Genomic DNA, 12385 nt, shown 5'->3' on the forward strand with positions numbered 1-12385 from the left:
CTGAGAGTAGTTATGTTCAACTTGGGTTGGTGGTGATGAGGCATAGGCCTGAAAACAAGGTATTAGGCTGAAGGTCTACATATTAAACTATAGGATCCTTGACCTCTTCCTCCATCTCAAGAACATCAGCAATGTACACCCACTGCCATTGATTTTAGCATCTCCAGTGATGAATCCTCATGGAAAAGCCAGCTTTTACACAATGACATTTTCGGAGTCCCAAGGAAAAAAGACTGGTAGGGGCCTGATCTCCTCATTACGAGGCTCATCTGTCAGGAAGCTCCAACCTGCCCACCATGTATCCACTGAGCTTCCTAGTGACTTATTCTTGAACAGTCACCCAAGGGCCAATAAACATTTAAGGAAAGAATCAAACACCAAAGAGAGAAACACCAAAACAGAGAAGCAGAAAAAGCAACTCAGGGAAGGAGAGAGAGTGCAGAAAACAGCAAATTAATTAAGAAAAAATTAGAGGATCAGTCCAAGAGGGCCAACAATGAGCTAACAGTAGGACTAGCTTGAAGAACAGAAAATCCAAGAAGAGAAAATTATCTAAGGAAAAACCAGGAAAAATTCTCAGAATTGTAGGGTATGAATCTTCAAAGAGCCTGCTGAAAATACACATAGCGAAATGAATGAAGAAAGATTCACACACCAAGGAATATCACATAGGAATTCCAGAACACTGGGAATTAATGAGATGACCACAACAGTTTCCAGAAGTAATAACATTACAAAGGAATAGGAATCAGGTGTTAATTTCTCAGTGGGTGCTGCTGCTGCTGCTAAGTCCCTTCAGTCATGTCTGACTCTTAGCGACCCCATGGACTGCAGCCTACCAGGCTCCGCTGCCCATGGGATTGTCCGGGCAAGAACACTGGAGTGGGTTGCCATGTCCTTCTCCAATGCATGAAAGTGAAAAGTGAAAGTGAAGTGCTACAAGTTAGTAAAATAATGTGTTCAACATTTAGATGTGAAGTTAACTCTAACCTATAATTCTATACCCAAACCATCCATCAAGCATATGGATACAAGAAATGTATTTTCAGACATGGAAAATTTAACATCCAGGCGCCTTTTCTCAGGAATCTGCTGAGGGATGCAACGTGAGGGAGTAAATGAAGAAAGAGAAGGATACAAGATCCAGCAAACAAGAGGAGCATGGCCAGGGCGAGTGTTAGGGTAAGAGTTGTGACCTGTCCTGATTGGTGTGAGAAGACAGAGGCTGTGGGAGGAAGGCTTCAGGGAAGAACATCATCAAATGGATCCAAGCACTAATAGCTACTGCTAGGCATCTGACAGACCTACAACAGCATTTAGGAAAAAAGGTATTATATACACAGAAAACAAAGTACATTAAAAAAAAGAAAAAAAAAGAAAAGGTAATTATTAACCACAGGAAAACAAAACTGTAGGAGAAAGATTTATCACACAACTAATCAGTATTAACAATTATAACGTAAAAACTGACAAATGATTTAACCAAAAATTGTAGAATAACTCTACAGGAAGATTGGTGAGGAGTAAGTGAATAGGGAAGAGGTAAAAGCTGAATCCTACATTACTATAGTCTCTGTAAAGATACTTTAAAAAAAATGATGAATCAAGACACAGTTGATTAAGCATCTTAAATAGAAATAAGAAAGGAAACAGTAGAAAGAAGAAAACGACAGGACTGGGGATGGGAAGGGGGAATGTGGCAGCACATGACTGATGTTTATTCTATGTAAACCTTTTAGCACTATTTTTGCCAGCTTCCCAGGTGGCACAGTGGTAAAGAATCCGCCTGGATCCCTGAGTCAGGAAGATCCCCTGGAGCAGGAAATGGCAACCCATCTCAGCAGCAGTATGCTTGCCTGGGAAATCCCATGGACAGAGGAGTCAGGTGGGCCACCATCCACAGGGTTATAAAGAGTTGGATGTGACTGAGCATGCATACGTGCACTAGACAGTGATAGTGAAGTCGTCAGTCGTGTCCAACTCTTAGCGACCCCATGGACTGCAGCCTACCAGGCTCCTTCATCCATGAGATTTTCCAGGCAAGAGTACTGGAGTGGGGTGCCATTTCCTTCTCCAGGGGATCTTCCTGACCCCAGGATCGAACCTGGGTCTCCCGCACTGCAGGCAGACGCGTTACCATCTGAGCCACCAGGGACGTCCGCATACGTGCACTACTTTTGCTGAGATATTTCATATGTGCCAGGCACAGCTGCCAGGTAACTTTAAGTGCATTATGTCACTTTATAACACATATGAGGTAGATATTATTTTCTTCCCTTTACAGATGAGGAAATTGAGTGAGGTTAAGTGATCTGCACAAAGTTGCACTGCTAATAAACAGTGGTGCTGAAACTGAACAAATGCAGCCTAGTTCTAGAATCTGGGCTATACTTTGTAACTTACTGGCTATGGGGTAAAATGTGGTGAACTATGGTGTTGGAGAAGACTCTTGAGAGTCCCTTGGATTGCAAGGGATCCAACCAGTCCATCCTAAAGGAAATCAGTCCTGAATATTCACTGGAAGGACTGATGCTGAAGCTGAAACTCCAATCCTTTGGCCACCTGATGCAAAGAACAGACTCATTGGAAAAGACCCTGATGCTGGGAAAGATTGAAGGCAAATGGAGAAGGGGATGACAGAGGATGAGATGGTAGGATGGCATCACCAACTCGATGGACATGAGTTTGAGCAAGCTCCGGGAGTTGGTGATAGACAGGGAAGCCTGGGTGCCAGAGTCCATGGGGTTGCAAAGAGTTGGACACGACTGAGATACTGAACTAAAATAAAGCTGAAAACACTCTGGTTTTGATCCAGAGTTACTAAGAGGTTGGTTGGACCGTAAATAGAAATACAGAAGTCAGCAGGAACCATGGACTTTGGTGAGGAGGCTGAGCAGCTTGGATTTAGATGTACTGATGAGGTGCTATCAAGGAGAGCCAGATAAAGGGGTACAGTAGGGAGTCAGCAACACCTAGGAGAAGTTTGTGAGAATTAAACATGCCATGTAGGTCTTAGGTGTTTATCAGTATTCCTGCATTAAGTCTCAGGATTTATTAAGATCAGTGTCCTGTAACAGTTTGCTCCTCTACTTAACAAGTTTATATTCTTACTAATGGCTAATTTAATTTTTCATTTCAAGTGGACCAAATGTAAAAGGGATAATATACTCACTTAGGATGAAAATCAGGCCTAAATCCTTCAGGAAGGTGCAATTCATCCATATTTTCTAAATTCTTCGATGAGGCAGTAACTACAGAAACAAGCATTTTATACTATTATTGTTCAGTCCACAATATTTCTATAAATTTCAGCCATAAATTTCTTTCTAAATTAAAACAGGAGAAATTCCCATAATGAAAACTGGTGTTGAATATACGTTCAAAACATGAAAAGTACTATTGCTCTGGATGAGCTAGACACCTTCCTCAATCATTGAGCTTCTCCTGATAGTGCAACCACTGGAGGAGTACGCTGTTTTGTTTCCTTAAAACCAATGGTATAAATTCTGCTCAGCTCACGTTCCCTCAAGGTCAGAAGTGCAGTGCATACCTATCAAACTTGGGAAGGTTTTGGTAATGCCAACAATAAAGTGAGTCAGCCCATGGAGAATAAAGCCAGCTCTTCGATACTCAGTTACATCTCCCCCACCCCCAGAAGCTCTTCAATAAAATGGGGGAAATAAGTGAGAAGTATCTATCATAAACTACACAGGAGTTTGTGTGTTCAAGGAATAAGGAGTAATGTAGCAGTTTCAAATTTAGTTCATTAAGATAAAGAAAATTTGAGTAAATCAAATTTTAAAATGTGAGGTTTCACTTTTAAAATATTTTAAAACAATTTATTCTGGAACTGTATTTTCCAATGGTCTCAGATGTTAGGGAAAAATGAAAGCAGGTTATCAGAACTTACTAGGAGTACTTTCTTCTTTCCTAAGAACCTGTAATGCTTTTATTTGCTGAGATATTGTTCTAATCCACTGAGTCAGATTTGGTTGGTCTGAAAAATTTAACCTGCTAGAAAAGATTATAGAGAGTGTTTAGTATTCTGTTGTTGCTTAGTTTAAGATACAAAAAGACTCCTTAAATCATCACGGGTATATTTTAAACATACTTCAAACATTAAAATACTGAAACAACCAAAAAAACTTGGGGAAAATTTGTTACTTTTAAAAGTTAGAATAGGTATTTATTTGTCAATGGAAATGGAAGTGTATTATTTGTCAATATGATGCTACTAACTATTAGCATAAAATTGAGTTACTTGTCAAAAATTTCACTTTTCCAGTATCAGAATTTGCCAGTATTTCTTAAATATCACAACCAACACATCATGGATACTATTTATTGAGTGCTTATTATGCTGTAAGCACCTAGTTATTTTGTAAGCATTTCACAGTATTAGATTTAATCCTCAAAATTTTCTTAATAAAATAGGTTATATTATTGTCCCCATTTTACAGATGAGGAAACTGAGGTTTTGAGCTATGTAACTTGACTAAGGCTGTATATGGGACAGATGTGGCATTCAAACCCAGCTACATCAGACATGATAGCTTGTCTTCTTAACAAATGTGCCATAACTGACTCTCCTGGGAAAAAAAGCAAAACCTGCACCACAGAAGTGAGTTTTTTCTCTTTACACGCAGAGAATTCTATTCTTAATCTTACAGTGACTAATTTCTTTATCAGTTCAAATGCAGATATAAGTCAGCACCATGATATTTCTTTTCTGATTAAAAAAGCATGAGCTTATATCATATCTAATGGTATTTTAAGAGCATTTTGTGGTAGCATAGACTAAGACACCATAGTTTGAACTCTTAAAATTGAAGCGAAAAAAACTGACTCTGCTTTAATTTAAACCCAAATAGTAGCATAGAAATAAACAGATGATTCATATTCATAAAACTTAATGTATACAGAGGTCAGGTTTGAATAGGAGATACCATCAAATTCATATCTGAAAGGAAAATGATCATGAATAACTAAAAAGCACACTAAACATCATGAAATAACAAAATTTTTACATTTTAAATACACTAACAGATATTCACTTTTTGGCCCAATTCTTCAATTGGCCAGTAAATTGCAAAAACTAGTATTTAATTGTTAGTATGCTCAATAAGGTCAGTTTGAGCTGCCCCTCCTCCACTGATTTACTGAGTGTCTCAAGAAAGTATGAAGGAGATATTTAAAGCGGGGTCTTAGAAATAAAGGAGACAGTTTTCATGAACTCATGGGAATTTTATATCCTTTATAGTGTTTATGGGTGATCAAGAAACTTAAATTTTGGTCTGTTCCTTTCTAAAAACTAAAATTGTATCTCATAGGTCAGCTAGAAGAAATGACTAAATAAAAAGTTTGGAAAGTACCTGGAAAACATGCATTTACCTAGAGGGATATCCCCACCCAGCTGTGGTTTATCATTTCATTACCTTCTAAAGGAAACTACTTTTTTGATACAAAGGTTTTATGAGCCAAAACTTACCCATGAAAAACATTTCTTGGAGGAAGCAGCAGAGGAATAACAGTATTACTCAAGCATTCACAAAGGGGACAAAGGAATTCTCCATTTTCTACATCATAGCTTGTATGTAAGCGTAATCTCTGTTGCCTTCGCTGTTCTTTAGCTTGAACGGAATCAAAATACCTTCACAATTAGAAAACATGAGGTATCAAAACAATGGCAATTCTTTTTTTTAAATGAGAGCCACAAGCTTCAACACTTTGTTTCCACAAAACATCTAAAAATTAAAATTTTAAAATGACCTCAATTATTTTTAAAAGTGATACTTTACATTGTAGTAATTAGCAAAAAGGGCTAGGAGTTCTAAAACAAGAGAATTTAAAAAAGATTGCAAACAGTCAGTCACCAAGTAGCATATTTCTTGGCCCAAGTGCTCTGTGGTTACTCTTGGGGTGGTTCAGGACAACTCAATGAGCAGAGTACTAGAACAACAGCACTTCTGCTACTGCAGAAGCATAGAAAACACCAAAATAGAGTAAGTTTGAAGCTATTCCATATTAGCTCAGGGAGCCATGACAATCTTGAGAGGCAACTAGGCAAGTGCTAGCATCTTCAGAATCATGAGTTGTTCACCTTGGACCCGAAGAAAGACATTCTTCTTGGGTTTATACCACTGTAAAAATCCTTTTCTTCATCCAGTCTATTAGATTTCTCATATTAAAAAATACAGACCCCTAAATTAAAAATTATATTTGATATACTATGAAGTTTCTAAGTTACTCCTTTAAATGTACTGACAAAGCAAATTAATTTTAATTGTTATCTGTTAGGCAGTAATAATGGAGTCTTTTTTCCTTCAAATGTGTTTTCTTCCCTTTTTCCAGAATGGAATTTCCTTTATTGAAAAATTAGATTTTGAGTCTTTGGGTAAGCTTCTCTTGACTAATATTAAGAATATAAATTACCTTTGCCAACAGTGTGCATGCATAATATGCCCACAGCTACCAGTATGTATTCCACAAGACAGATCAGGGTGCATGAATAATGGATCATAATTTTCTGCATTATAAAACAAACAAAAAACATAAGAGAAAACTCAAGCATTTAATATTCCTATAACAAATGTACAATGTTAAATTGTGAAATCCTTACTAAGAGCTTGTAAACTTCAAATGAAATGCTAGTTTATTCCTTTGAGATACCAATCATTCATGCAAGACCCTAGATTGTTTAGAATACAGGACTCTCTAATTTTCATTACCCTGAGCAAATTAATGAAACTTCCTTGAACTGTGAACTGAAACTGGAATCCTGTTGTTGTTTAGTCACTCAGTTTTGTCTGACTCTCAGCTGTGTCTGACTCTTTGCGACCCTATGGACTGTCGCCCCTCTGTAGGCTTCTCTGTCCATGGCATTTTCCAGGCAAGAATACTGGAGGGGGTTGTCATTTCCTTCTCCAGGGAATTCTGTATTTAAGTACATCTAATTTTTTGAACACATCACATTTTCAGGGCACTGAGAGACTCTTATTTCCCACAAATGATGGAGCTGTCTTTAATGCCTTCAGGGCAGCTGGCTCACAAATCTCGAACAAAAAAGATGTCCTGGCAGTAGTGGGGCGCCCCCTAGAGGAGATTCTGCGTAAGGACACTCATGCAGAGAAGAGCCACAATTACTGTATGAGTCACAGGTGCAGCAAAATACCAGGACAGCAGCCCAGACCAGAGTAGGGAAAAAAGGGCAATTCACACAGCCTTCTGTTCTGGAACTAATTTTTATATTCAAAGGAGATGAAAAATGAAGACAAACATAAAGTGGCTAGCTGGCTTCGGGAATTCTTGGAATTCTCTACATAAATTAGTATAATTTTAGAAATTCTCTAACAGTAAAATTACTCGTTTCAATTTGCTTTATATAATAGAATAGTGCAAATTTCACAGCATAAAGAAAATCTTTAATGACCTAAACTGTGAAAGTCTTAAAAAAAATCCACTTATAGCCAGTCAGTTTTTCCAAGCAGGTAACAAACTAAATGCAGGTGATAACTTTATCTTAAGCCTAGAATGAAATCTGTAAACCATCTGGTACAAATGATCATTTCTTAAGATGAAGCAGACGAATTTTTCTTAACAAGGGGGCTTGAGAGCCACACTCTGAAGGCTTTCCATGTAGAGAAAAGGCAATTTTACCAGTGGGCTCTCAAACTTCCTTCTAGTCTTACAATGTAAAAAGCGCTGGCTAAACAAGTGCCTTGGAATTTAAGACACAGCTCCTATTCTCACCAAGTTTACTGGTATCACTGAGGCACATGCACATATAAACAAAGAGAAGAGTAGAAACATAAAAGTATCTATGGTGTACACAGGGTGTAGCCCAGATGCCCCTGCAGGAATGAATGACTTACTCCATCAGCTGTTAAAAGAGGGCACTCAACTATTATCCCTCTTTAAGAGACTTTGCTCAGGGTCACACTGCTTTGCTCAAGGTCACACCTCTTTCCAGAGGCAGCCCACAACCAGTTTATTACGTGTCAGGGCATAAAAAACCCACTCCCTTACCCCAACTCAGGACAGCTTTGAGCTCTATCTAGCTCCAGAGTACCTATGGGGTTGGCTAAGGTCTTCTGGGAACTGTACCACAGCTCAACTTCTCTGTCTGGCCAAACCTGCTTCCTTCCCCTCCATTCCATAGATACTGATTCCAAGACTCCTGAAGAATCCTGCACTACACGGTAGACTCTATCTCAATAATCTAAATGAGAATCTGGCTCAAGGACTGCTTCTCACAAGGCTTACTCATCAGGATTTCACCCTGGAACCTGAGAAAAAATTATTATTGTCATTTCAGTGTGTCAACTAATTATTGGAACTTTACAAGTGTGAAGAATGGGAAAGACTGTTAAGTACCAAAGCATGTTAATGTTCTATCACAAAGGACAGCTCTCCTCTGAATCCCTGCTATTTGTCAGCTGTGTACTTCAGGCATGATACTTAACCCGCTGGAACGTTTCTGCATTTGCTAAGTGAGGAATTCCCACCCAAGTTACCTGCCCAAGATACCAGCAAGCCTACAGAGTTATCATCAGATTAAGAAAATCTCTGTATGTCACTTACCATACTAAGTGGCAGTCACTATTAATAGGGCAGTTGAGGACATAGCTATGACTTACCTGGATCCTGAATGAATTTACTTCTGTCTTTTGATAACACAGTTGATCTCTGCACAAATGCTGCCAGGACCATTGCCTTGCTTTCTGCATTCACCTCTTGCTCTTCCTGACACAATATACAGGTGACACACTGTCTCTGTTCAGGGACCTGAGTCTGTGCTGGGCCCAATGCTGTAAGAGTCATATCTGAAACCACAGGGCTGCAATAAGAAGGTTATGAGAATAATTAATGAGCCTAAGAAGTTTCTATAGAATCACAGAACAGTGACTTTAGGTATGTACATATTTAAAACACAGTTTTGATGACTTGAGAGACAAAGTCTTTCATATCTATTATCTCCTTCAGTTCTTACAGCGATCCAATATATAACACAGAAGCCAGATGCTAAGTTAACTGAGCCTAGTGTACTCATTCATTTATGAATGTCAAGGGTTTTTTGAATAACTTACATTTTAAGCATACACAGGAATTATTTTATCTATAGTCAGAGACATGCTCATAATTATATGCTAATTAGCTCAGATTTCTAAGATTAAATCCTCTAACTACATGGCCACACAATTTTTCTATCAACTCTTCTAAATTACTCTAGGATTAAGTGTACTTATAAAGAAAAAAGGGGATTCCCCGGTGGCTCAGCAGTAAAGAATCTCCCTGCCTTGCAAGAGACACAGGAGATGTGGGTTTGATCCCTAGGTTGGGAAGATTCCCTGGAGAAGGAAATGGCAACCCACTCCAATATTCTTGTCTGGAGAATCTCATGGAGAGAGGAGCCTGGTGGGCTACAGTCCATGGGGTCACAGAGTCAGATACGACTGAAGCGACTTAGCACACACACATGCATGCAAAAAAGGAAAAAAAAAAAAAAACCAAACCAAACATCCTCCTCAACTGAGAACCACCGGTCAAGCGTTTCAAAAACTGTCATTAATTTTTACCCATTATCAAGTACAGCAGAGATAGAGGAATCCAGTTCTAGCGTCTGCTGAAAGAGTTCTTTGTTTTCATCAATAAAATGCCGCTGCATCTCAGACATCTGAGCCATGATCTTTTCTCTGCGTAATCTGGCAATCTCAGCTTTTCTCTTCCTCTCAGCTTTGTCTTTGTCTCTCGAACTCTGAAATTACACTTCATTTAATTAGACCACTAGAGGCTAAATGCACATTTCTCCCCCAAAGGAGAAATATTTTTATTGTAAATACTAATTCATTTTAATCAACTTGACATGCTAAAGAAAAAAAAAAAAGCAGTCCAAAAGATTGCTACAAAAATAAACAAACAGTGCCACAATTTCTTTGGATTTACATGTTTGTGAATAATATCAACTACCAATTCACTGCAGATAAATTTAACTGCTTAAAGTGGCCTTGCCACAGCTTTTCAGTATCACCACACTTTACTCTTTTACCTCTTCCATTATGGTTCCTTCTGTCTCTGCCACAGGACTGGTGGATGAACTCTCCCTTAACTTCTTAATAGCATTAAAAGTCTATGGAAAAAAGTATCAGTTACTCTGAAGCTATGAAACATTATAAAATTTAAAGATAAACATTTAATATTTTTCACAAAAAGAGAGCGATGTAGCAAACTTTACCTTTAATATCCACTTAATCATATCTTTGTGGACTTCTAGGTAGGGAGCATTCTGCAGTGTTTCCAGCATAGCTAGTATACTAGGTGAGTTGTTTGGAGCCTCACCGGGTTCTAAGGTGGAAGAAAAAACGGGCATGTGAACAATAGTTAAGACTTCATAGTGCTTACTACCAGGCAAAAGAAGATAAAATGAAACTGCTTAAAATATCGGCCCATCATTTGATTACAGGTCTTTTAGAAATTTTCAATACTTCTCAAAATGTGACATATTTGTATTTCACAAACAAGCTGTTAACAACTAGAACACTTTCATCATTCAAAAACTGACGTCTTACACCATATGATTATTTTAAGATAGCCTCTAGCAAAATTCAATAAAAACCCAGCTGAAAGGTCTACATGAGATTTTACAAGTCTGGGAAAATGAATTAGATCTGGTAAGTACACAGGCTCTGATAAAATACACAGGTAAATACAGATAACCTCATAAAATTGGATTCAATATAATCTACTTAAAACCTATACGATCAAATAAAAGAGGTTATAACTACACTTAAAAAAAATCACTGATATGTTGAGGTAGTTTAGTAAAAGTTGTATACATACTCGATATCTTCTGCGTGAAGGTAAATGTTATGACATGCTCCTCCATGACATTCTCTAAATGCTGTTTTTCTTCTTGTAGTGCCATTCCAATTAAATGTAATACCTAAAATACAAGTACATAATGTTGTAAGAAAAAACAAAAAAGAATCCACTACTGAAAAAAGAGAAATCAAACTATTAAAGATTAAGTATAATAAAAAATAATTCAAAGTACTAATTTTTGTTAAATCCAAACTCTAAAGTTCATTTTCTAATAAAGAATTCCAAGCAAGGAAACAAAAATTTCTATTTCAGCTAGGAAGAAAATTCAATTGCAAATTCTTAAGGTAAGTTAAAATTAGTAACAGCTATGACTAGCAATTCATATAATTTTCAGTTTTATTCCATCCCTACACTACAGTCTTAAAAAACCACTGATTCTAAGGATCAGTGGTCAAATAATTAGACCTGAAAGCATCGATCACATAATTATCTAATCTATAATACTAGTTTAGTTTTTCTAAGGACTGAAAATCATCTCAGAAAGAGACATACTTTTATCTCTAATGCCACATCATTTATAAAGATGTTCAGCATACCTGATGAAAAATTCATTGCTAGACTTCTAAGAATATAACTATACTGAATCTGTGTGATCTTTATTGTTCTTTACCCTGCTCTCCAATTTTTGAAGGAGATACGTGTGTGGTGTCTCTGAATCTTTCCCTATACAAAGGGCTGCTGTGATTGTCAAGACATCTGGAAGAACATTAGTGTGAACGACGTAAAGCCAATGTATACATAAGATAAATGATGTTCATTGCTCTTTTCTCCATTGTTTCCCACAAATCTTTTGCTCATATAATACTGATAGTCTCCAGTACACCACAACTCCATGCTTTTACATTTTACTATTTTTAATTTTTGTAATCTAATTTTTTAAACTTTTTATTGTTGGGGTATAGCCAATTAACAATACTGTGATAGTTTCAGGTGAAAAGTGAAGGGACTCAGGCATACACACACGTATCCATTCTCTTCCAAAATGCCTTCCCATCCAGCCATGCTTTCACATTTGTAAGTGTATGTTTATAAACAGGAGGGGAGTATACATATACAAATATCTTAGCCAGTGGGATACTTGAGGCTGCTGAGACAATGGGAAACAGTAGCTTTGAAGCAAGGCTCACCTTCATCTGAATTCTGGCTTCACTGCTTTGAAGCTACATGCCTTTAGGGAGTTCCTCTAAGCCTAACTTCATCATTTTTAAAATGGGAAAAAACATTAGCTTCCCTCTAGAGTTTTGAGGCTTACCAGTACGGTACATAAAAGTGCCTGGCAAGAATAGGCTAATTCTATTAATTGAGTATTATTATTATCTTACTTTCTAGTTGAGTAACATGGACCAGTTAATTGACTCTCACTGAAACTTGCCTTCCTCATCTATACAGAAGAAAAACTATCAAATATCTATATAGAGGTATTATGTGAATTTAATGAGATAATAATTTATGAATGACTTACATTAAAGCTATAAAGTAAAATACAAACAAAGGTTCTGAACTTGCC

At 37.4% G+C, this 12385-nt stretch overlaps 1 protein-coding gene across 5 annotated transcripts in view; it reads right to left on the reverse strand.

Moving 5' to 3' along the window:
* The window catches only part of UBR2 (ubiquitin protein ligase E3 component n-recognin 2), a 102573-nt gene that overhangs the window by 17668 nt on the left and 72520 nt on the right, over positions 1–12385 (reverse strand). For 3 of the 5 annotated variants that reach the window (XM_040249678.1, XM_040249676.1, XM_040249675.1), the window contains 9 exons: positions 10837–10939; positions 10232–10341; positions 10046–10126; positions 9576–9754; positions 8637–8836; positions 6433–6526; positions 5489–5650; positions 3911–4014; positions 3173–3251 (listed from right to left, as the gene is read on the reverse strand). In XM_040249678.1, the coding sequence (XP_040105612.1) occupies positions 3173–3251; positions 3911–4014; positions 5489–5650; positions 6433–6526; positions 8637–8836; positions 9576–9754; positions 10046–10126; positions 10232–10341; positions 10837–10939 (1112 nt within the window). The remainder of the gene's footprint in view (positions 1–3172; positions 3252–3910; positions 4015–5488; positions 5651–6432; positions 6527–8636; positions 8837–9575; positions 9755–10045; positions 10127–10231; positions 10342–10836; positions 10940–12385) is intronic. The other 2 variants (XR_005722730.1, XM_040249679.1) reach the window with 2 other exon arrangements.

The sequence above is a fragment of the Oryx dammah genome, unplaced genomic scaffold (assembly GCF_014754425.2).
Source record: "Oryx dammah isolate SB20612 unplaced genomic scaffold, SCBI_Odam_1.1 HiC_scaffold_11, whole genome shotgun sequence".
NCBI classification, from domain to species: Eukaryota; Metazoa; Chordata; class Mammalia; order Artiodactyla; family Bovidae; genus Oryx; species Oryx dammah.